Source organism: Bos grunniens, chromosome 3, assembly GCF_055505025.1.
Source record: "Bos grunniens cultivar Pamir isolate PY7600 chromosome 3, Bosgru_T2T1.0, whole genome shotgun sequence".
NCBI lineage: Eukaryota > Metazoa > Chordata > Mammalia > Artiodactyla > Bovidae > Bos > Bos grunniens.
In genome coordinates, this window is record NC_141167.1 from 63,291,782 (window position 1) to 63,318,125 (window position 26,344).

General features: G+C 36.8%; 1 protein-coding gene across 28 annotated transcripts in view; it reads right to left on the reverse strand.

Annotated features, from left to right (window-relative positions):
* The window catches only part of COL24A1 (collagen type XXIV alpha 1 chain), a 401,096-nt gene that overhangs the window by 126,564 nt on the left and 248,188 nt on the right, over nt 1–26,344 (reverse strand). For all 28 annotated transcript variants that reach the window (XR_015160374.1, XM_086390890.1, XM_086390884.1 and 25 more), the window contains 7 exons: nt 20,277–20,330; nt 16,395–16,448; nt 15,133–15,186; nt 13,104–13,157; nt 6,413–6,466; nt 6,093–6,137; nt 5,930–5,974 (listed from right to left, as the gene is read on the reverse strand). Coding sequence is in view for 27 of the 28 variants with exons in the window: in XM_086390890.1 (XP_086247016.1) it covers nt 5,930–5,974; nt 6,093–6,137; nt 6,413–6,466; nt 13,104–13,157; nt 15,133–15,186; nt 16,395–16,448; nt 20,277–20,330 (360 nt within the window). In the remaining variant the exon portion in view is untranslated. The remainder of the gene's footprint in view (nt 1–5,929; nt 5,975–6,092; nt 6,138–6,412; nt 6,467–13,103; nt 13,158–15,132; nt 15,187–16,394; nt 16,449–20,276; nt 20,331–26,344) is intronic.

Genomic DNA, 26,344 nt, shown 5'->3' on the forward strand with positions numbered 1-26,344 from the left:
ACATCACAATCAAACTGCTGCTGCTGCTAAGTCACTTTAGTCATGTCTGACTCTGTGCGACCCCATAGATGGCAGCCCACAAGGCTTCCCCATCCCTGGGATTCTCCAGGCAAGAACACTGGAGTGGGTTGCCATTTCCTTCTCCAATGCACGAAAGTGGAAAGTGAAAGTGAAGTCGCTTAGTCCTGTCCGACTCTTCACGACCCCATGAACTGCAGCCTACCAGGCTCCTCCGCCCATGGGATTTTCCAGGCAAGAGTACGAGAGTGGGTTGCCATTGCCTTCTCCCACAATCAAACTACTGAAAACCAAAGATAAAGAGAGAATCTTGAAAACAGTCAGAGAAAAATGATACATTATATGCAGGGGAATAATGATAAAGGTAAGTGTAGACCACTCTTCAGAAATAATGCAGGCCAAAAATAAATGGCATGTCATTTTTACAGCACTGAATGGAATCAGTACTGAATGGAAGCAAAAAAAACAAAAAAAAACAAAAACACTTTATTGACCCAGAATTCTGTAATCAGTGAAAATATCCTTCAAGAATAAAGGTGAAATAAAGAAAAACTAAGAGAATTCATCACTAAAAGAGCTTGAAATCTAAAGGAAGTTCTACAGGCTTCAGGGAAATATACCTCTTAGAAATGTGCATATATAGAAAGAATTAAGAGCACCAGAAAGAGTAAATGCATGGATACATTTAAAAATCACTACTTTCCTTCTAAATATCTCTAAAACATGTATTTAATTTATAGTAAAACAAAAAGTATTCTATTTATATTAGAGTAGAATTTTAACTTTGAAATATGGGGTTTTATAACATATATAGAAATGTAATACATAAAACAAGTGTAGCATGTAAGACAGGATGCTGGTAAACAAATTTATATGGCCACAGATTTCTTACTATTATGTTAAGTATTACTACATTAACTCTAAGTAGACATTAGAACCTTAGGCTGTGACCCCTAAATCAGTTTTTGGGAAACTACAGTCAGACTGCCAAATCTGGACCATCACCTGATTTTGTAAATAATTTTTTTGAACAATCATGCTCATTCTTTGGGAGAAGGCAATGGTACCCCACTCTAGTACTCTTGCCTGGAAAATCCCATGGATGGAGGAGCCTGGTAGGCTGCAGTATATGGGGTCGCTAAGAGTCCGACACGACTGAGTGACTTCCCTTTCACTTTTCACTTTCATGCATTGGAGAAGGAAATGGCAACCCACTCCAGTATTCTTGCCTGGAGAATCCCAGGGACAGGGGGAGCCTGGTGGGCTGCCATCTATGGGGTCGCACAGAGTCGGACACAACTGAAGTGACTTAGCATTAGCAGCAGCAGCTCATTCTTTATATACTGTCTATGGTTGCTTTCACACTATGACACTAGAGCTGAGTAGTTGCACCAGAGACTACATGGCCACAAAGCCAAAAATATCCTGTGGCTCTTTTCAGAGATAGTTCGCTGACTTCTGACCTAGAATAGCCACTTAAAAGTAATAATGAAAAGAAGTATAGTTAAAAAGTCAATAACTGAATTAAAATGGAGTTCTCAAAGTTATTCACTGCCCAAAGAAGGCACTCCGGGAGATGGTGAAAGACAGGGAAGCCTGGCGTGCTACAGTCCATGGGGTCACAAAGAAGTGGACGCTCCTGAGCTACTGAACAACAATGAAGAAGGCACTGAACACCACCACCATGACAAAGGAAAAACTGTCATAAAATGGGAGGCCTAAATGCAGCTACGTCAATAACTGCATTAGGTGGAAATGGAGCCAATACTAATTAAAAGGCAGAGGTTGTCAGGATGAATTTAAAGGCAAGATGTAACTTTAAGACACTCACTTTAAACATCAAGGCACAGATAGCTTGAAAATAAATGAATAAAAAACATATGCCATGCAAACAGCTAGAGAGACTCATATCAAATAAAGTAGATTTCAAAATAAAAAGTATTACCAGAAAGAGGAACGTTTTATGATAATAAAAGCGTCCGTTGATTGGGAAGACATAATAACCATATGTAAATACTCTAAAAATAGTTTCAAAATGTATAAAGCAAAATCTGAAAGAATTAGAGTCATAGACAAATACAAAAATCGAAGGTAGAGGATTTAATACCCCCATCTCATTAACTGAAAGAGTATCTGTATAAAAATCAATGATGAATGAACTGTTTATAGTTTCTTTTATGAGATTTAGAAAACTAATAAGTTATGTGGACTTTATCACCTTAATAACACAATGCATCATGTCCTTTCTTCTTGATTCTCTGAGTCAGATATACCCACAGATAGAAGAAAAGTATAGGAAATAACATTGGCCCATAGACAAATATGGATAAGATCAGTTTTCATCCAATTCCAAAGAAGAGCAATATCAAAGAATGCTCAAACTACTGCACAATTACACTCATTTCGCAAGCAAGCAAGTTAATGCTCAAAATTCTCCAAGCTAGGTTTCAACAGTATGTGAACTGAGAACTTGCAAACGTACAAGTTGGATTTAGAAAAGACAGAGGAACCAGAAATCAAATTGCCAACATCTATTAGATCACAGAAAATACAAGGGAATTCCAAAAAAACATCTACTTCTGCTTCATTGACTATGCTAAGGCCTTTGACTCACAACAAACTGTGGAAAACTCTTAAAGAGATGGGAACACCAGCCGCTTAACCTGTCTCCTGAGAAATGTGTAGGCAGGTCAAGAAGCAACAGTTAGAACCAGACATGGAATAATGGATTGGTTCCCAATTAGGAAAGAAGTACATCAAGGCTATATATTGTCACCCTACTTATTTAACTTGTATGCAGAGTACATCATGCAAAATGCTGAGCCGGATGAAGCACAAGGTGGAATCAAGATTCCCAGGAGAAATATCAATAACCTCAGATATGCAGATGATACTACCCCAATGGAAGAAAGTCAAGAGGAAATAAAAAGCCTCTTGATGATGGAGAAAGAGGAGAGTTAAAAAGCTGGCTTCAAACTCAACATTCAAAAAACTAAGATCATGGTATCTGGTCCCATCATTTCATGGCAAATAGATAGGGAAAAAATTAAAACAATAGCAGATTTTATTTCCTTGAGCTCTAAAATCACTGCAGGTGGTGACTGTAGCCCTGAAAGTAAAAGACGCTTCCTCCTTTGAAGAAAAGCTATGACAAACCTGGACAGTGCATTTAAAAGCAGAGACATCACTTTGCCAACAAAGGTCTGTATAGTCAAAGCTATGGCTTTTCCAGTAGTGATGCACAGATGTGAGAGTTGGACCATAGAGAAAGTTGAATGCTGAAGAATTGATGCTTTTGAATTGTGGTTCTGGAGAAGACTCTTGAGAGTCCCTTGGACTGCAAGGCAATCAAACCAGTCAATTCTAAATGAAATCAATCCTGAATATTCATTAGAAGGACTGATACTAAAGCTGAAGCTCCAATACTTTGACCACCTGATGCGAAGAGCTGACTCATTAGAAAAGATCCTGATGCTGGGAAAGATGGAAGGCAAATGGAGAAGATGGCAGTAGAGAATGAGATGGTTAGATAGCATCATTGACTCAGTGGACATGAGCTTGAGCACTGAGAGTGAAGGACAAGGAAATCTGTGTGCTACAGTCCATGGGGTTGCAAAGAGTCAGACATGACTGAGCAACTGAACAACAACATAACAAGTATACTTCTGTTTATTTGGACGAGCCGAGAACTATATGTGCTAGGAATTTTCATTTAATACCTAGTTTTAGCATTATGACCATTTCAGTCAGTTCAGTTCAGTTCAGTTGCTCAGTGGTGTCTGACTTTTTGCGACCCCATGGACTGCAGCACACCAGGCTTCCCTGTCCATCACCAACTCCTGGAGCTTACTCAAACTCATGTCCATTAAGTCGGTGATGCCATCCAACCATCTCATCCTCTGTTGTCCCCTTCTCCTCCCACCTTCAATCATTCCCAGCATCAGGGTCTTTTCAAATGAGTTAGTTCCTTGCATCAGGTGGCCAAAGTATTGGAGTTTCAGCTTCAGCATCAGTCCTTCCAATGAATATTCAGGACTGGTTTCCTTTAGGATGGACTGGTTGGATCTCCTTGCTGCAAGGGACTCTCAAGAGTTTTCTCCAACACCACAGTTCAAAAGCATCAGTTCCATGACAATTTAGAGATGTCTATTTTACACATGAAGAAAATATGATCTGAAAAGCTATCCAACCTAGCCAAGACTATACATTATTAGCAGCATGCACTAAAACAAAGGTCAATCTGACCTCCAGTGTATCTTTCTATTATAAGCACTGTCTGATTGTTGACAGTGAAAAAATGACTAGAGACACTGAGATTACTGTGCAGGATCAAATGTATCTGGGGGGCATCTAGATTTGTTGGATTGATTGATCCTAGTTTTCTTCAGATCTCAAGTCTCTTTCAGTTCAATCAAGACCAAGGGGATGATGTATGTATAAATCTAAGTAAACCTCAACAGTTAGTATTAACTCATTTTGTACTGTCATCTGCTAACGTAACTTTACTCTTGCAATAGTCTATGAGACTTGTTTGCTGTCAGCTAGTTAAGTTCTAGTAAGAACCATTTGTTTTCCTCAACCAAAAATTGCTGGTTTTTTGGTTGAGGAAACCAGATACCTAATATTATATTTATCCAGGCATATGTGATAAGCTGAACATGAAGGTAAAATCTAAGGAATGTCAACAATGTACAATATGTGTAAGTAATTTAATTTCTCCTGGTTTCATTTTTCTAAAATAAGAAGAACAGACTTGAAAAATTCCCAATGTTTCCGTTCATCACAAATATTAATTTTGTGTACAGTGCAGCAACATGGAAGAATCTCCAGAAACACTGTTTATATAAATAAATGTAAAATAAATGTAAACACTGTTTACATTTATACACTGATATAAAAGAAACTCAGATGATGAATATTAATACTCAGAAATAGTCTTTCAGAGTGACTTCAATTAATAATATAGTCTCACAAACAAGTTCTTTCCCTGGATACAACCGTTTTTCTCTTAAGTCTCTGCTACTGTAGGTTTGACCGTTGTCAAATGTAATGCTATTATGGAAAACAACAGGCAGGGGGCAGCAGATTTCATAGACGAGCAAGTGAATCCAGTGACATTAGTAATAACTACTACAGCAACTAAAGCAATTTTGTCCTATCCTTTTCTGACTATTCAGTTGCCGTATATTTAAACTGTATAACTTTAAATTATACATATATGTATATAACAGATCAAAATGACATTAAAAACTATGCTTAAAATGAAATAAAAAACCCATACGTTTAAGCTCGTGTATTCAAAATTATACATGTATATATGAGTAACATACATGTGTATGTGAATATATTTCTCTTTTTAAAAACATATATTCTTCCCTTCAATTAATATTCATAACCACAGGACTTATGTCCCAGTGAAAAAAACTGTATAATTCTGAGACTTTTGATGGTAGGAAAATATTTAGCATTATATGATATTAAAAACTCTTAGAGTAGGGCCATGGGAAATATAAAGACACACACAGCTGCACACGCCAAGGGTCCAAACAACACAAGTTCAGTTAAAATGAAACCAGGCATGAGGCCTTAAAGAAGTTTCTTACATTAGCTTCATAATGTTCCATTATATTTATATGATATCACACTACTTTATCTTGAAATGGGTTTTACAGAAAAACTATCATAATCAGATGAAGTTAAAGTGTCACTTACCACTATCAGTTTATAGATAGGTACAGAAAAGGCCCAGAATGAGTAAGCAATTTGCCCCAATGAAAGAATGACCTAAGGACTAAAGGAGGAAAATAACTTACATTCTCTTAGTCTAACATACTGATTACTAAACAAGAGTCGTATCAGAGGATAAAATGGATAAAATATATTTATGGTTTGATTATTTTTAATTACTTACTGGTTTTCCTTGAACTCCTCTCTCTCCAGGGTTTCCAGTCTTACCCTACACGAGAAAGAAAATGCCTGGGTCAAGCAGCTCCCTCCTCAAATATGAATCACAGACCAAGAAAAATGGAAGATTGTATATGTTTATCATTAACGTGAAATATTTTACTACTCACAATGAGACCATGAGGCCCTCTTTTTCCTTGATCTCCTGTGTCACCCTAACAAGAATCAATAACAGGTGAGTTAATAAGAATGGGAATTATGGTCTTACACACATACATTCACATACCAAAAAAGTAAGACATTAAATGCATATTTCAAAAACACAAAAACACATTTCTGTGAGTACAGTGAAAACTTTATGTACATTTCATAATTAGACTTAAAAATTAGAATCATACTTTTATAAGAAAATACATCAGTGTTTAGACAGGTAGGAAATACAGGCTCAAAAATATTTAACTGCATATGAAATGAGAAAATAAATGATTACCTTGGTACCTTGTATACCCTGTTCTCCTAAGGGACCATCTGGTCCTCTTGGTCCCTAGAGATGAAAAAAATATCCTATTGTTAATTTTACATGTTTCTTTTGTACTGTTATGAATGAGTGAGTGACTGAAGTCGCTCAGTTGTGTCTGACTCTTTGCGACCCCGTGGACTGTAGCCCACCAGGCTCCTCCGTCCATAGGATTCTCCAGGCAGGAATACTGGAGTGGGTTGCCATTTCTTTCTCCAGGGGATCCTCCTGACCCAGGGATCGAACCCAGGTCTCCCGCACTGCAGGCAGACACTTTAACCTTTGTACTGTTATGCATCTATACAAATGGAGACATTGCCCTCAATAGTTGACAAACTCCTTTTCCTTGTTTCTGGGCCCGGAACACAGTAAAGAATACAGCTGGGTATATGGGTGAACTCATTTGCATAGGAGAATCAGGCCATTGTTTTCAAGATTTAATGCAAAATTGTAAATCAGATAACCAGAAAAACAGCTGATTGAGTTGTTGAGGCAGGCGGCTGTAATATAGATTTGTTATTTAAGTATTTTGTTTACCTTATCATTTACTCAACAGAAATCCAGAATTTATCCTAAAAACAACTGTAAAGTAACTTTAAAGTAGCTAGTTTGTCCAAACAGTCTTCTTGTTTTATATTTTTAGAATGGCACTCTTCTCACTACTTTATTAGGAACTGAATGCTGACTGCATGTTCTCTAACATGCACCTGCTTGACCTGAAAGATGGCCATGGGCACAGAAAAGGAACAGAAAATGCTGCTGAGAATGTTCATGTATGTTTAAAATTTCTGAGCTGTGTTGCTATCAATACTAAATGAGTAATTAGCTGTGAATATTAGTTGCAAAAGTCATCCTCTAATGAAAGATGGTATACATTCCTTGACAAAATTATAACTGTCCTTGGAAGATCTTAAAATCCTTTTAAAGAGAATTAATCAAATTCTACAACCATTAACTGAACACTAACTGTGAAAAATGCGTTGCATTAAATGTTATGGGGATCCATATTATGATATAAGGTAAATTACAAATGCAATTATAATATAGGCAGAGATAAGGTGTGTTAAGGGGTAAAGCGATTCAAAGGAGGGAGAGAGCTTTCACAGGTTGTAAAGGGAATGGAGGTATTATTTTGACAATCAGAGATCATGCTCTGGAAGAAATTCTAAACAGAGGGATAGTATGAGAAAAGGATACAGAGGCAGAAAAGAAGATATGCAAGAATGAAAAATGTAGTTCGTTTAACCTGAGTTATTGATTACACTGAACATTTTTTTAGTATTTCTATATTAATAAATAATTGTAGAAAGACTGGGATTTAAAAGGTAAAGGAGTGGAGTTTATAGTTGAATCAATAAACAATGAGGAGGCATTGAAGATTTCTATGCAAAACAGTGATACAAATTTCCTAATATAACATGATGATTTGAAGGAGCCCCATAGGCTTCAGCACCTTCTACTGTATCCCATCTGAGGTCAACTTAGTTTAACTTTATACTATACTATTTATAAAGCTGCTTACTGTAATAGGATGCTCTTCCTGGGTGCTCTTGGGGTAACTGCATACCCTGATCCTGTTGGGAACATTCATAGGATTGCAGAGAAGACTCACACTCCATGAGGCTGTATAGCTCCACTGGGCATACTAAAGCCAAAGCACTACAATTTCTCAGTCTGTATTTAAGGTACTCCATGACATGTCCCCTGGAAAAGGCGATGGCACCCCACTCCAGTACTCTTGCCTGGAAAATCCCATGGACAGAGGAGCCTGGTAGGCTGCAGTCCATGGGGTCGCACAGAGTCGGACACGACTGAAGCGACTTAGCAGTAGCAGCATGACATGTCCCCAGCTTACTTTTGACCCTATTTTCCCATAAAAGACTGCAAAACTAAGTTAAACTCTGAATGTATAGGACCCTGAATGTCAGATTGAAGAATATGGACTTAATAGATATGTGACTTTCAAAGTGCTATTCACTTAACAAACATTTATTGAGGACCAGTTGGGAGAAGAGACAAATCCCTGAATTTATAAACAAGCAAATATATATATAAAATTACAATATAAAATGACCATCAGTAGTCAGGTATAATGAAGAAAAATAAAGGTTAAGAGACTAGAAATAATCTAAGGTGGGGAGGGGGGCTACTTTAGAGGGGTGTTTGAGAAAGCTCTCAAGTGACATGTGGCTAGACCTGAAGGCGATGAGACTGAGGGTATGCAAATAACTTGGGAAAGATCATTCTGGTAGGAGCAATAGCAACTGCAAAGGTCCTGAGGTGAGGCTTCCTTGGAATGTTTGACAGCTAAGTAACTGAAGATGGAAGAAAAACCAAACTTAAAGGATAACTGGTTTCAAGTGCAATCTCACAGGACCTTGTTCTAATAATTACCTTTACCTTAAAAATTCAGTAGCCTATATTGATTCTTTCCCTAGCACCTTCTATGCCTTTTTCCCTTTTTCTTCTCTTTAGGAAAACACTTTCCAAAATTTTTTGGAGTAATAATAGAACATTGCTGAGAAAGTATGAAAAGAAATGAGTAGTAGCATTCTAAAATACCCCAGGAAACAAGTATGATCTAGAAGTGTGTCCACTGGCAACCAGGCATCTAACTCTTTTGTAACATGAAATTTCTGACTTTCTTGGATATTTTGTTAATATTAACCAGTAGAATTATGACAGCATTAATATAAAATCAAATTGGAGACGTAAGTTTGCTTGTGGCAGAAAGGGGGGAGTGGGGAGAAGATAAAAATTCTGACTCCATGTTAAGACTGGCAGAACTCTTGAAAAAAGTCTGGTCCTCCCAATGCTTCAGTTAAGGGTTAGTTAATTAACTAAAGCTTAGCTTTATCAACATTTATATCTTCTTTGATATTAGTTGTAGAAGTTATCCCTGCTGCTGCTGCTGCTGCTAAGTCGCTTCAGTCGTGTTCGACTCTGCGCGACCCCATAGATGGCAGCCCACCAGGCTCCATCGTCCCTGGGATTCTCCATGCAAGAACACTTTCCTTCTCCAATGCATGAAAGTGAAAAGTGAAAGTGAAGTCACTCAGTCGTGTCCGACTCTTCGAGACCCCATGGACTGCAGTCTACCAGGCTTCTCCACCCGTAGGATTCTCCAGGCAAGAGTACTAGAGTGGGGTGCCATTGCCTTCTCTGATAAGTTATCCCTGGGTTACTGTATATGCCTTCTCTGACTCCTGAGACAACAAGCTTCAGGTCAAGTTCTAAGAAGACTAGACAAGCAGTATTATAATAGGTACCTAATTGGGCATAAAGTTATTCTTTCTAGTACTTGCCTTAAAATATCTGATTAGCTATAATATAAAGCTCTTGAAGAATGGATCCTGGCTAATTAAAAAAAAAAATCTAATCTTTTTTTTGTCCTCTTTTGGAAAAGTTAAAAGTCGGCTACAGGTTTGTTGTTGTTCAGTCTCTAGATTGTGACCAGCTCTTTGCGACCTCATGGACTGCACACCAGGCTTCCCTGTCTCCCAGAGTTTGCTCCAATTCATGTCCATAGAGTCAGTGATTCCATCCAACCATCTCATCCTCTGTTGCCCCCTTCTCCTGCCTTCAATCTTTCTCAGCATCAGGGTCTTTTCCAATGAATCAGCTCTTTGAATCAGGTGGCCAAAGTATTGCAACTTCAGCATCAGTCCTTCCAATGAATATTCAGGGTTTATCTCCTTTAGAATGGACAGCTTGATCTTGCTGTCCAAAGGACTCTGAAGAGTCTTCTCCAGAACCACAATTCAAAAGCATCAGTTCTTGGGCGCTCAGCCCTCCTTATGGTCCAACTCTTACATCTGTACGTGACTACTGGAAAAACCATAGCTTTGATTGTATGGACCTTTGTTGGCAAAGTGATGTCTCTGCTTTTTAATATGCTATCTGTTTGTCATAGCTTTTCTTCCAAGGAGCAAGTATCTTTTAATTTCACGGTTGCAGTCCATCCACAGTGATGTCGGAGCCCAAGAAAGGAAAATAAGTCACAACAGGCTACAGGTAACTCTCCCATCTAACAATGTCAAACTACATGAACATTTTCAGTCAACCCCGTTACCTTTTTCATAAGGGGCAGGATTATACAATCTTCACAAAACAAGTTAGAAAAGTTTTCATGATACTAAGTTGTTTAGATTGTTTGCTGAGATGGCAGGTATTGTTGCTTGCCTGAGCTTTTGCTATTCTGTCAATACTGTATGATACTTTAAAAGCCACTGTAAGTCATTAAACCATGAAATCATGTGGCTTATATCTAAGAAATAGTTAACCTTGAATTCCCCAAGACAGTAGGAGAGTTTGACAGATTGTATTAAATCAGTAAATGTTAGACAGATGAATGGCAGATGGATGGATAGCAGAGAATCAGATGGAAAAGCAGAATCCTTGGGTTGTAGTCCTACCATTCATGATGTTCACATATTCACATAAGATAAAAGTACAAATCACAGGCAGAACAGTACGGGCATATAAGCACTAGTTTCACAATGAGAGTTTTTTGTATCGTCTCCATGAAAATGTGCCTAGCTTCCCCTCCAATGTGTGGTGACACAGTTGTGTGTCACAAAGTGTCACAGGTGTGCTGGAAATATGACCTCTTCAGTCTTTAGGGTAGCAAGGAAAGGCTGGGGCACAGGCATCTCCATCCAAATAACTTTTGCATTTATCCCTGTAGGCTGGACAGAAATTCTCAAATTTTTGTGAGTGAAAAACATTTGAAATGATATGCATTATGATCACATCTATAGTGGAGAATAGATGAGAAAATAGGTTGATGGGAGAAGAAGATACTAGGTGAGAACTAGAATGGAACTTCATAATACTATATTTTTCCCTTAACATTCTGGTCATCAGTTCTTTTTGTATTCCCAATGTTGACTGATTATATGAAATATTCTCCTGTAAAGGGAGCACTTTTGTATTAAATGAAGCCCTTATTTCTAAACTAAAACTTTAAGAAATACTGAGTGCACTTTAAATAATTATGAGGAGTCATCTGGAAACATGTCAGTAAAATGTATCTGGAGGATGAGAGAGACCTTTGAGGAGGTGAGAGATGAAGACAAAGTGTCAAATCAGAAAAGAATAATAATTTGCCCAGGGATCACAGGGAAGTTAAAAACTACAGATAAATAAACTTTCCATATGACATGAGATAGCACAAGTGATTCAGAAACATATCCTGCTTAAGTATATGGCTTATGTATGCCTGGATAACCAATAATATCTCAATTATTTAGCTAACCAAATAAAGTTTTTTTTTTTTTTTCATCTGTCACAAAGTTGAACTTCACCACTATGAGTAATACGGTGTTAAATAAACACATTTGACCTGACCAAGTGCTGAATGCTGGCAGAGTGCAGACCACTAAAACACAGAGTACAGATCATCTTCCATGATTTTTTATTATTCTAAATCTCATTTGGGCTAAAATAGATGTGGCCATCAGCGTTATTTATAGACCGTAAATCCATAACCCAGAAAGGAAAATAGTTTTTCAGAATAGAAGTGATGATACAGAAAAATTTGCTCTTTTTCTTTAATCTTCACCTAAAACACAGCACATGAAATTGAAGTCATTACTTCTTTGGGTTTATTTTATTTTTGGGCCACATTGTGCAGCTTGCAGGGTCTTAGCTCCCTGATCAGGGATTGAAACCAAGCCACAACAGTGAATGTGCCGAATCCATATCTTTGTATTGCCAATGAGTTCCTAAAGTTGTTATTTTAAACTAAGCACCTTTCTTACACTTGCCAACTGGAAAATGGGAGGGTGTTTTTTTTTTTTTTTTTTTTAATCTTTGTTATTTGGAGGCCATTATTTTAGCATTTTAAAATATTTTCTTCTCTAGCTGTAAAAGTCAAGGTAAAGCCAAGGAAGAAAACAGAGTTCTTAGAGCCTACATATTCAAATTAATCAAGGAAAAATACTCTAATATTCAATGCGGTATTGAAAAACCATAGGCTTTGGAGTTAGACACTCCAAGGTTTGAATCCTGGTTGTGCCCTAGACCTATGTCAACAGTTCATATACTTAAACTCTCTGAGCCCCATTTACCTTAACTATAATATCTGAGATAAATGCCTCCCCCTTTTAGAGTGGTTGTGAGTATTAGTATATGTAAAGGTGCTTGGCACATGACAGGCATGTAATAAATGGTGGTTCCTATTTCTTTAAAGAAAAAAACAGGATCTAAATGTTTAAAAGACTTAAAGAATGAAAGCTTTTTAACTTAATTCTTAAGCATAATTATTAGACAATGATTATATTACCTCTTATTTACAGTGAATAAACTCTTAGTCATCCTTTGTGTCCTCATTCTATTTCCTATCACTCTTTATCATGCTGTTACTATCTCTTGCTATATAAGTCTCTTTGTGAGTACAAAAATAATTTATTTAAACATCTTCACATTCACAATTCCCCCAGTGGATGAAACTGGAAGTTGGGAGTAAGAGAGAATTCTTCAGTCAATAAAATTTCTAAAACACAAAATGGAAAAGTATGGTTTTATAAGTACAAATGATTATAAATTACACTGCAATTAATGTTTCCATCTAATATAAGCTATTTTTGCTGAACACATCACTATTTACAACGTCATTTTTTTTTTTTTTAGGTTAATGCACTTTCTTGATTTGATAACTTACTCTTCGTCCTTTAGGACCTGGAATCCCAGGTGGTCCTCTTGCCCCCACATGACCCTACATGTTGAAAATTTAAAAATCAGTTACAGAATTCACAGGAATATTACAAGAATAGTAGTTATAATCTTTCTTATGACATGCAATTCTCACTGGGAATTCTTAAAAAACAAATATCATATTGGCCTTTCCCAATGCTCTGCTTTTGACATATCCTACTATTTGGAGAAATTTAATTTCTAAGTGTTGATACCCTGAAAAGAATGAGAAGCACTTAATATTCACTGACCGCATGGTTTTTATGATAAACACATATGGCGTGGTAGTGGAGGGAGATATGCACATGACCAATGTGACAAGTCTAACCTGCCTGGTCCATCAGAGAAGCAATGGCTACTTTTGTAAGATTTCTTTCTCATTCCTCTAGATGTTTATGATACTCCCATCACATAAAAATGGATTTTTTCTGTTACCATGAAAAATGCCACAAAATTTTCCAAATTAATATGCTACAAAAATAGTCTTCAGTCAGTATTATTCAGTCAATTACAATGAGCTCATTTTATACATAATAGTCTCCAATGAAGACTTGCTTAGAAAACAAAGTTTATTTATCTGTATAACATAGGTAGATGAAAATGAAAACAGTGAACTTTCACAGGAACTAAAATCTATTTTTTATCTCACACGACTAAAAAAAATAGCAACCGTACCCTAGATCAGTCTTCCTCATTTGGAAGTCAATACATGTCTATCAGTATGCTGGAAAATTGGGCTTATCTTCAAAACAGAAGCTTCACAAAACAGCATAAACCCCTTCTAATAATAGTTCTACTTAGGGGATCACAAGGCTCATATTTTTCACATTTAAGTTCACAATAACTTTCAGTCTTTAATCAGCAAACTTTCTCTTTGAGACAAGACTTCATTATTTTCCTGTAAACACAAATGGAATTTTTCAAAACTCAATTTTTGAATAATAAATTTTTCTATGGATTTTTTCAGTTGGAGAATATTAGCACATTTCTAAGAACAGTGCATTTGGTCCCATCACTTCATGGGAAATAGATGGGGAAAAAGTGGAAACAGTGTCAGACTTTATTTTGGGGGGCTCCAAAATCACTGCAGATGGTAACTGCAGCCATGAAATTAAAAGACGCTTACTCCTTGGAAGAAAAGTTATGACCAACCTAGATAGCATATTCAAAAGCAGAGACATTACTTTGCCAACAAAGGTCCGTCTAGTTAAGGCTATGGTTTTTCCAGTGGTCATGTATGGATGTGAGAGTTGGACTGTGAAGAAAGCTGAGCGCCAAAGAATTGATCCTTTTGAAGTGTGGTGTTGGAGAAGACTCTTGAGAGTCCCTTGGACTGCAAAGAGATCCAACCAGTCCATTCTGAAGGAGATCAGCCCTGGGATTTCCTTGGAAGGAATGATGCTGAAGCTGAAACTCTAGTACTTTGGCCACCTCATGTGAAGAGTTGACTCATTGGAAAAGACTCTGACGCTGGGAGGGATTGGGGGCAGGAGGAGAAGGGGATGACGGGATGAGATGGCTGGATGGCATCACTGACTCAATGGACGTGAGTTTGAGTGAACTCCGGGAGATGGTGATGGACAGGGAGGCCTGGCGTGCTGCGATTCATGGGGTCACAAAGAGTCGGACACAACTGAGCGACTGAACTGAACTGAAGAACAGTATGTTGGAACTTGTGCTTGTGATTTTTCCAATTGGTCTTACTTCAACGCTTAATTATTGACTATTTTCTTATACATGGTTATTGGTTGCAGAGCTGTACTATTAGAAAGCGAAAGTGAAGTCTCTCAGTCACATCCGACTCTTTGCGACCCCATGGACTGTGGCCTACCAGGCTCCTCCATCCATGGGATTCTCCAGGCAAGAGTACTGGAGTGGATACTATTAGAAGTGAGCAGTAAATAACAGAACAAATAGAAGCAAGGAAGTAAAAGACACCATGTTATATTCTAGAGTGTTTTGCAGTGATTGGGAAGAGAAGTCTTTTCTGTACTTACAGGTAATCCCAGGGCACCCATGGGTCCTGGAACTCCAGGAGGACCTGGATATCCCTATAATTTAAGCAAAAATATAAGAGACATGAATTCTCCGTCATATCTAATTATTTTCACTGAAGACAAACCAGTAAATGATAAATAGTAATTACAAATGATAATTTGATAAACTCTCCATCTTCTATCCAAGACATGAGGCCACAGAAAATGTCCCAGAGATAGACAACAGAGACAAAAATGTTTACAGAGATGCTATGTATACTTTTATTGGAAACTCTTTGCCCAGAATCACATATTATAACCTATTGAGAGGAGAATATTCATCTCATCTTTCTCTAGGTTATGTTATGCTGTGAATAAATGTTCATTATGTCAAATATATACAGATTGTGAAATCATATCCTTTTCAATGTCAGGGAATTCAAAAATTAAGAAATGTGATTGTGAACAAATACTCTAGCCTATCAAATTTTACAAGGACTACACCCTTAGTGGTATTAACCATATTCAGATGCTTCAGAGAATATCTTAGGAGACAATCATTTCTCAAATTAATTAGCCTTTAAAGGTATATTAAATTTCCTAGTTAACAGCAATTAGAGATAGGTAAAAGCAATCTTACAGTGTTTTACTCATAATACGGAAGTCAAAAGTGAAGAAAAACTTATGTAAAATGAATTTGCAGATAATATTAGGTACACTAGATCCATTACAATGCATTTTCTGAAAGCAAGATTCTTTAGTTGAAAATAATTCTTAATTCTATTTTCTATCACATTTAGAAACTTCAATAAATGAAAAACTGCAATCTAGATATAAAATTTATCAGCTATTACTATCTTAAAGATATAAGACCATAAGATGAATTCCAGACTCTGATCTTTCATACATAAAAGAATTACACTGTGACCACAAACTTATGGAATGGTGGCAATGATGATATGTGTCATATAAACTATAAGTTGTCAAATCAAAGTAGACTCTTAATTGAATTTTCTTCTTCATCCACATATGCTAATTTAGGACAGTTAATTCTTCTCTTAAAACTATAGGCTCCTTTGACTAAGCCATCTGATTTGCATGCTTTTGAGTGCAAATCAGCATTCCGGATGGCAAACAGTTTAGAAGAAAACTTCTAATGGAAACTTACTACAAAATAGCATTTTTCACTTACTTGAATTTCATTCAAGGCAGTTCTACCTCTGGAATGCCATAACTTTACTATGTTCTTTGGACACATATCTTTCAGATTACTGAGTTCTTACCATTGCACCCTTTTCCCCCTGGGGACCTACTGGACCTGGACTTCCACGCTCTCCCTTTTGAAAAAAAGAAAAACATTGAAGCATGTTGATTAGTCGTGAAAAGGTAGAATAGACTACATATTATTTACTGACTCATTCGTTTGGTTTACAATTTTTAAATGTCTAGGCATATGGTATGTGGGCCTCTAATTATAGTCTGACCCCAGGGCCTCCATTTATAGTCTCATTCTAGATTCTACAGATGTCAGGACAGACCTGTACACACAAATCATGAGACATATACACTTATTTATATAAGATGTGAATAAATAACAAATACATATTAGCAAGCCAAAAATCAAATTAGTTATAACAATGTTCTCCAGGACACAACAGAGAAACTTGGAAGGCAAAGTGGTTTAATAGCAAACTATTAACACAATGCATTTATAATATATAGTCTATTCTACTTTTTCAAATACACTTGTACAATGACAAAACAAATAATCTATAAAACTATTTTATATTATTGAGTTGGCAAAATATTTAAGAAAAAACTGAACTTAATTATTATTGTGCCTATTCTGATGATGGACTGTCAATGTTTGACCATGTAATATAGTGTATAAAAATCTCTTAAGTTGCTATATATTTATTTCAAAAAATATTTTATTTCCTCATTTATTCTTTTGTTTCAGCAATATTACTTATCATACTGCTATAATCAATAATATTACATAATATTTTCTCTTGGCAGTAATGAACTAAAGTATGAAACAATGAAATATCATTAATTCAAAGTTTATAAAATGTGAAATACTTTCATTAAAGTGTAAATGAAACATGCAATGCACAGAAAATTAAAAACTACTTTCAAATCATTAAAAAAATTAGTCAAGAATGAGCTAAGCCTGGACCATAAACTCATTCTAATTTTCAGTAAGTTTTAAATTTACAAATTTTGCAGTTTTACCCTAAAGTTGCTAGAATTTTACTATTATTAAAATTCTCTTAAGATACTTTTCAAGGGATAAAATACTGAAGTTTATTTAAATGAAAAAATATAAATTATGAATAATTAAGATTTAAAATTGAACAAACATCATATGCTAAAGTTTTGCAAGTAGAAATTCTCATAATTTTAGACATATAAAATATGAAGATACTAAAAGTATGAAAACAAACTGTAAAAATTAACTTGTGTATAACCATTGAACAAAATTTTATTTCTGTAAACTTTTAACACAACCATAATTATGATAATCAAATATACCACAATAGATTAAAGGTCTCAGCTGATTCACATCAAAATTCCAAAGATTTTCAGCATGTTAGAGTAGAAGACAACTTAACACAGAAGTAACTACATCACAATGGAAAAGTTTATACTTTTAGATAGTTTTATAACTATCTAAATTTTTCTGAACTGAGGTCATTTTATATTTTTATATTGTTAATAAAAATCAGTAAATATTTTAAAATCATTTTTAATGTACTGAGCATTGGGGAGATATAACAGAAATTTGACTTAGACTCTGCTGCTGCTAAGTCGCTTCAGTTGTGTCCGACTCTGTGGGATCCCATAGATGGCAGCCCACCAGGCTCCCCCATCCCTGGGATTCTCCAGGCAAGAACACTGGAGTGGGTTGCCATTTCCTTCTCCAATGCATGAAAGTGAAAAGTGAAAATAAATTTGCTTAGTCGTGTCTGACTCCTAGCAACCCCATGGACTGCAGCCTAACAGGCTCCTCTGTCCATGAGATTTTCCAGGCAAGAGTATTGGAGTGGGGTGCCATTGCCTTCTCCGGACTTAGACTCTACCCTCAAGTAATTAGAAACATGTCATTAAGAAAGATGAATTAATTAGAGGAAATATTTTAATTGTGTGGTACTTATTCTACATCCAGGAAAGGAAGAAATCAAGAAGGAATAGAATAATCTGGGAAGACTTTATGGAGGAGACACAACTTCACTGAGTACTATAGTTTGGCTTTGAATAAATACAGAGAAAGGAAGAGGATACTCTAAACCAAGAAAACAGTAAGAATAATAACAGGAACAGGTATAAAATATGAGACAGGGGAGCAAAAACGGTTTATACTGTGAATATCAGAAAATTCATTACATGAACTGATTAAGCCAAAATCATGCAGTATCTTGACAGCAAAGTAGAGCTATTAATAGGCTTAAGCATGATGGCTCTGACAGTAAAGAATCTGCCTTTAATATTGGAGGCCCGGGTTCAATCCCTGGGTTGGGACGATCCTATGGAGGAGGGCATGACAACCCATTCCAGTATTCTTGCCTGGAGAATCCCCATGGACAGAGGAGCTTGGTAGGCTACAGTTCATGGGGTTGCAGAGAGTCAGACATGACTGAAGTGACTCAGCGCATACACATAGGGAGTTAATGAAGATTTCTCAAAATGCTTTATCCTGACACATCAAAATAAGTGTTCCACTAGTAATATGTAGGCTGGATTAGAAGATGGAAAGGGAAAGTGAAAAGAAAGGAAGTGAAGTCACTAAGTCGTGTCTGACTCTTTGTAACCCCATGGACTGTAGCTTACCAGGCTCCTCCGTCCATGGGATTTTCCAGGCAAGAGTACAGGAGTGGGTTGCCATTTCCTTCTCCAGGGGATTTTCCAATCCAGGGATGAAACCCAGGTCTCCAGCATTGCAGGCAGATGCTTTACCATCTGAGCCACCAGGCCAGAGTGTAAATTTAAGATAAACTAATAAGATTGTCTGAGGGGGTAGCCTAGATTGATTATTAGAAAGGATAAACTGTAAAGAAAAAACTCTAAGACCTGCTAAAAAGATTAGGCATAGAGAATGAGTTGATTAGATAAGCAAGGGACATGAATTTGATTAGATAACTCAAGGGACATGAATTTGAGCAAACTTAAGGAGATAGTGGAGGACAGAGGAGCCTGGCATGCTGAGGTCCACGGGGTGGCAGAGTCAGACATGATTTAGTGACTGAACAACAACAATGGAGGAAAAGGGAAATGCAAAGATGGGTTCACTCTATCTGGAACACTGGGAGAACAGAGACAGGCGTAACGCAGACCAATAGAAATGAGAAAATTGGGATGAGAACAGTTTAGATGTGGGTGGCGGGGGGAGGATGAATTTTAAATATATTGTTTAACTTAAATTAACAATTTCAGATGGAAATACCTGGAACATGATCTAATTTACTTCTAATCCTGGCTCTACTTACTTATTCACAAAGAGTAGCCTTGCATTAGATTACCATGCTTCCACTTTACGTTCAGCAAGTCAGGTTTCAGTCAAAGGTCCAAAATTTTCTAGTTCATAATGAGTCAATTAAAAACAATTCAAGAAAATGTCCTTGTTGGTTTCAAATAAAGAAATACTTCTAATTTTTTTCAAAAAAGGCTTTCTTAAACTTGAAACTAAATATGGAAAATCACTCCCAAGGTAATGATTTCTAGGAAATTTTTAAGCAAATTACAATTTCCATCACAATAGCCAAAAAGATCCATGAATAACTTCATACTGGATTCCAAAAAAATATAAAGAGATTGTGACTGAAACTTGGATCAGGCAAAGTGATAACTTATTCCTCACTTTCAAAACTGTTTCCTTTAGGGACTTGTTCTCATAAAGTAGATTTAAATATTTTCTAGTCATATACCTAGACCATCTATTTCATCTTTTCTCTTCCAAGCACATAATTATAACCAAAAGAGTGCTCTGCTCTTTAAAATTTAGAAACATGTATACTATCAGCTATATTTCAATATATTTAAGAGAATCAGTATAGGTAATGCATTTTAAGTTATAAGTGATTTCTAATTCATAAAATATATGAATATCCCTCCTTTGAGTTTATCTTAGAATCCTTACTATTGAATAAAACAATGAAAGAAATTACCTTTTCACCAATGCTTCCAGTCACCCCAACTTCTCCAGGTAAACCAACAGGTCCCTTTTAAGAAAGAGTATAATAGAAAATACATATATATTGCATTGCCATTATAGCATCCTGGTTTTAAATTTCCTGTAAACACTATGTTTCTTTCTAACTCATTCTAAATTCTAAATTTGTCTTAGAGTAAAATTCCTCCTAGTATAGGTGTCTTGCCTAAGATTTCACATCAGAATTAATTATTCAGTCAATCACCAAATATATATGAATGTCTAATTTGTGACAGGCCCTGTGCTGGAAGGCATGGAGCTTCAATTGTCCTTGTGGAACTAACAGTTCAATGGATATAATAAAAACTCCTGCAGTTTTTACAGATTCTTGATGTGGATACACTAGCTTAAGAAATCATTTCTGTGACTTCCTTCTTTGAAAGCTCCTCAGTACATGAGGGAATAGCTTATTAATTCACTCAAAAAATATCGGGTGCCTACTTTTTGTGCCTTTCCCTATGCTAGTTGCTGAGATTTCATTAGTAAGCAAAGGAGACCTAGGACTTGCCCTGATGAGGCAAAAAGTCCTGTAGAAATAAGAAAAACTAAATTAAAAAGTGAATAATTATAAATTATGATAAGAGGTTCACAAAGGAAACAACTGTGATGCTGAGGTGGAGAATAAAAGATATTTTTACAAAAGATGGTCAGGGTAAATCTGAGATCTAATATTTAAGCTGAAAGTTCAAGAATAAGAAGAGGCTAGCCAGCCAAGGGAAGAAAGGAGGAAGAGCTTTCTAGGCAGAGGAAATAGCTTGAGTAAGAATGAATTTGGCAGAGGTGAAAGAAGGCAATCAGTAACACAGTTTCAGAGTGAACAAGGCTCATGGTACATCTATCTTTATGGATTCTGTCTCTCTGGATTCTGCTTCAAGCAGTGTAGAAAGCAAAAACGGTAACATAGAACAATTTCACAAGAGTATAATTCTTCTCCTGACTGTTTTCAATTATGAAGTTACTTTCTTTTATTTAAAAATGTATGAAATGGGTTTCCCTGATGGGTCAGTGGTAAAGAATCTTCCTGCCAATGCAGGAGACACAGGCTCAATCCCTGGCCTGAGAAGAGCTCTCATGCCATGGAGCAACTAAGCCTGTGCACCACAGCTACGGAGCCCGCACCCTAGAGCCCAGGAGCCACAACTACTGAAGCCTGCCTGCCCTAGAACGCTCAGCAACAAGAGAAGGGACCACAGTGAGAAGCCCTTGCACCACGACTAAAGAGTAGCACTTGCTAGTCACAACTAGAGAAAAGTCCCTGCACAGCAACAAAGACCCAGAATAGCCAATAAATAAATAAAGTTATTTTTTAAAAATGCATGAAAATTGTCTTTTCCAATAGCTACCAAAGATACTACTTCAACAGACTATCATATAATAATACATATAAGCATTAGAAGATACCTGAATCATGAAAAATGGTTTGCTGTGTTGAAGCTAACTGAAGTTAATATATAGGGGCATGATTTTATCCACACACACGCACACACACATATATATAAAGAAAGCTGAGCACAGAAGAACTGATGCTTTTGAACTGTGGTTTTGGAGAAGACTCTTGAGAGTCCCTTGGACTACAGGGGGATCCAACCAGACAATCCTAAAGGAGATCAGTCCTGGGTGTTTATTGGAAGGACTGATATTGAAGCTGAAACTCCAATACTTTGGCCACCTGATGCAAAGAGCTGATTCATTTGAAAAGACCCTGATGCTGGGAAAGATTGAGGGCAGGAGGAGAAGAGGACGACAGAGGATGAGATGGTTGGATGGCATCATTGACTCAATGGACGAGTTTGGGTAAACTCTGGGAGCTGGTGATGGACAGGGAGGCCTGGAGTGTTCCGGTTCATGGGATCACAAAGAGTTGGACATGACTGAGTGACTGAACTGATATACGTATCCTCACCCACATCTATCTATCTGTTGATTATATATACACTAACATATGTTAAACACTTGCTATATGTCTGATTTAATCTTCACACCAACCATATTTGGTAGTATTATCATCAGATCAGATCAGATCAGTCGCTCAGTCGTGTCCAACTCTTTGCGACCCCATGAATCGCAGCATGCCAGGCCTCCCTGTCCATCACCAACTCCCGGAGTTCACCCAGACTCACGTCCATCGAGTCAGGGATGCCATCCAGCCATCTCATCCTCTGTCATCCCCTTCTCCTCCTGCTCCCAATCCCTCCCAGCATCAGAGTCTTTTCCAATGAGTCAACTCTTCACAGGAGGTGGCCAAAGTACTGGAGTTTCAGCTTTAGCATCATTCCTTCCAAAGAAATCCCAGGGCTGATCTCCTGCAGAATGGACTGGTTAGATCTCCTTGCAGTCCAAGGGACTCTCAAGAGTCTTCTCCAACACCACAGTTCAAAAGAATCAATTCTTCAGCACTCAGCCTTCTTCACAGTCCAACTCTCACATCCCTACATGACCACAGGAAAAACCATAGCCTTGACTAGATGAACCTTTGTTGGCAAAGTAATGTCTCTGCTTTTGAATATGCTATCTAGGTTGGTCATAACTTTCCTTCCAAGGAGTAAGAGTATTTTAATTTCATGGCTGCAGTCACCATCTGCACTGATTTTGGAGCCCAGAAAAATAAAGTCTGACACTGTTTCCACTGTTTCCCCATCCATTTCCCATGAAGTGGTGGGACCGGATGCCACGATCTTCGTTTTCTGAATGTTGAGCTTTAAGCCAACTTTTTCACTCTCCACTTTCACTTTCATCAAGAGGCTTTTGAGTTCCTCTTCACTTTCTGCCATAAGGGTGGTGTCATCTGCATATCTGAGGTTATTGATATTTCTCCCAGCAATCTTGATTCCCCCTTAACAAATAAGGTAGATGAGTTAAGAAGCTTTCTAAAGTATATGAGCTTAAATAGTATATATGAGTTTAAGTGGCTACTGAACACTCGAAATACAGTCTACACTGACATGTGCTATAAATGCAAAAGACACTCAAGATTTCAAAGACCTACTACAAAAAGTTGAAGCTGAAGCTCCAATACTTTGGCCACCTGATGCGAAGAGCTGACTCATTTGAAAAGACTCTGATGCTGGGAAAGATTGAGGGAGGAGGAGAAGGGGATGACAGAGGATGAGATGGTTGGATGGCATCACTGACTCAATGGACATGGGTTTGGGTGGACTCCGGCAGTTGGTGATGGACAGGGAGGCCTGGCGTGCTGCGGTTCATGGGGTCGCAGAGTTGGACATGACTGAGTGACTGTAATGAACTGAACTGAACTACAAAAAGAATGCAAAATATCTAATTAATGACTATTTACACTGATTACATATTAAAATGATAATGGTTTGGATATATTAGTTGAAGTAAATATTACTAAAATCAATTTCACTATTTTTTTTACATTTTTAAATGTGGCTATTGGAAAATTTTAAATTACATTTGTGACTTACATCATATTTCTATTGGATAATACTAATTCATATTTTTAAACAACATGCTAATAATATAAGTAGTTATATCCAGATGAAAGGGACCTAATAATTTATTTCTATGGTTCTTTAAATTTAAGGGAGTGAAGGCTTTCATTCTGAAACAATCAATGATCTACGGTCAGTTAATCAAATCTGAGCAGAAACAATGAAGCTGAACTCTTTTGTGAGACAATAACCAAAATAGCAGAACCTAAGAACTGCCTTATAGCTCAAATGGTAAAGAATCTGCCTGCAATGCAGGAGACCTGGGGTCGATCCCTGGGTCAGGAAGATCTTGTGGAGAAGGGAATAGCAATCCTCTCTAGTATTCTTGCTTGGAGAATCCCACAGATAGAGAAGCCTGGATGGCTACAGTTTGTGGGGTCTGAAAGAGTCAGACACGACTGAGTGACTAACACTTTTTCTAAACACAGACTAGTTAATTCAAGGGGAAAAAAAAAGAAACCCTTTTCCTAACAAGTCAAATTTAGATGAATGAATGGAGTAGGGGCCATTTAGCTTATCCCAATATTGACCATGCATACCAGAGTAATATTACCTACAAAAATATTTTGCTTAGCCCACAGTTCACACATACTAATCTTAAAAAGCTGAATAAGGTGCTAAGATTTATCAGTCTGGAGGTTTTACATTAAAAGTTTTTATATATAAAGATTTATAAGATGCCTGGCTTCAGATGACTAGCATAGTGTATGCTAGGCTAGTGTATTCTCAAAGACAAATATTGGATGAGCATTCTTCAGTTCACCATAGTCCCTGTCAATCGCTCATCTCATACCTAACCATTTCACTATTTATACTACCTGCCTGATCCCAATAGGGTATTTGAGTTTGTCACTTCTGATGTCAGTATTAGAAGGTGCAGTCCATCAAAAGGGCATAATTGGAAGAGATAAGTTCTTATTGGAAAGACAAATAACTCCTAGGATTATATCCATTTCCACAGGGAATCTTTAATGAAACTTAGCTAGGGAACAGATGTACAATGGTTTCCTTAGACTATTTCAGGACCCCAAAAGCCTAATACAAACATATTAAACCTGATAACACTCAAGTTTTGGCTTATAAAGTGGGGACAGAACTATATGTAACCAGTTTATATCACTGATACATTACTCTGGAGAGCAATTGTATGTAGAGTATGTTATAAGAGAGTACATAGTAAAACAGAAGATGCATCTAATCCATAGCTTAGCACTTTCATTTCTAACTGGACACCTGGGTTTCTACTCACACATACATGCTCTAGGAGATACAAAGAAAATGTCCATGGTGGCATTATTTAAGTAGAAAAGTAGAATCATCTGAATTATTGGCTTGTAAACAGATAAACTGAAATGTATTCATACAGTGGAAAAACTCGACAGCAATTAAAATTAATGGACAAGATAGATCTATATATATCAATATAAATAAACATTTTAAGACAATAATGTTGAGTGAGAAAAAAGCATACATTCTTTTCAAAAGGACTTTGTTGTTGTTTTGTCGTTTAGTTGTTAAGTCATGTCTGACTCTTTGGCCATCTGATAGACTGTAGCCTGCCAACATTCTCTATGGGATTTCCCAGGCAAAAATACTGATGTGCGTTGCCATTGCCTTTTCCAGGGGATCTTCCCGACTCAGAGATCAAACCTGTGTCTCCTGCACTGGCAGGCAGAGTCTTTACCACTGAGCCACCAAGGAAGCCGGAAAAGGATACATCTTTATGAAAACATTTTATGCAAAAATTTTAAATAAATATAATAATACAATAATTTGTTCTGACATAAAATACATGGAAATTACATACACAACTTCAGAGTAATGGTTTATGTCTATATATAGACTGGTAGCTCATTGTTACTTTAATTTGCTTGCTCGTAACAAGCAAGCTTTTGTTGTTGTAAGCCACTGATATTCTGAGATTGTTTCTTTCTGCAGCAAAACTTAGCCTAATGTGACTGATGCAATGCATGTTTCAAAACTGATGAACTCTGGCATTTATTTATTTGAAAAACAGGTGATATTCCTTTACTTTCTTCTAACCCGTATACTAAAGACCTTAGGTGGTGGTGGAACTGTGAGAAAAAAGGAAGTTGGGATTCTAAGTCACTTTGTACGGGAGAGCTACTTGATAATACCTGCATTGGACTATTAACATGAGCAAAAACAACTTATCAAGTTAAGCCTACAAAAATACTAGGTTTATTTGTTATAGCTGTTAATATTCCCCTAAAAATATAGTGAATTAACATGTGTTGACATAAAATTGTAAAACTTTGTAACTCAGTTCAGTTGGCTTATTCAAAAGGTACTCTCACAGAAATGATTCTATAATTAAAGGTGGCATAGAATGCACTGAACCAATCTCTGGTTTTGATTGCAATCAATTTATTCAGTAAGTACAAAATGATCTGAAGAAAATAAAATCGCATGCATATTTATTTACTCATGTAATAAGCTATATGCTAAGAGTGGTAAAGGATATAAAGGTGAGTAAAATTTAATAAGAATGAATAATCGAGTGAATTGGATAAAGAAAAGCATATTTTCTGTAAGTTAAGGAAGAAAA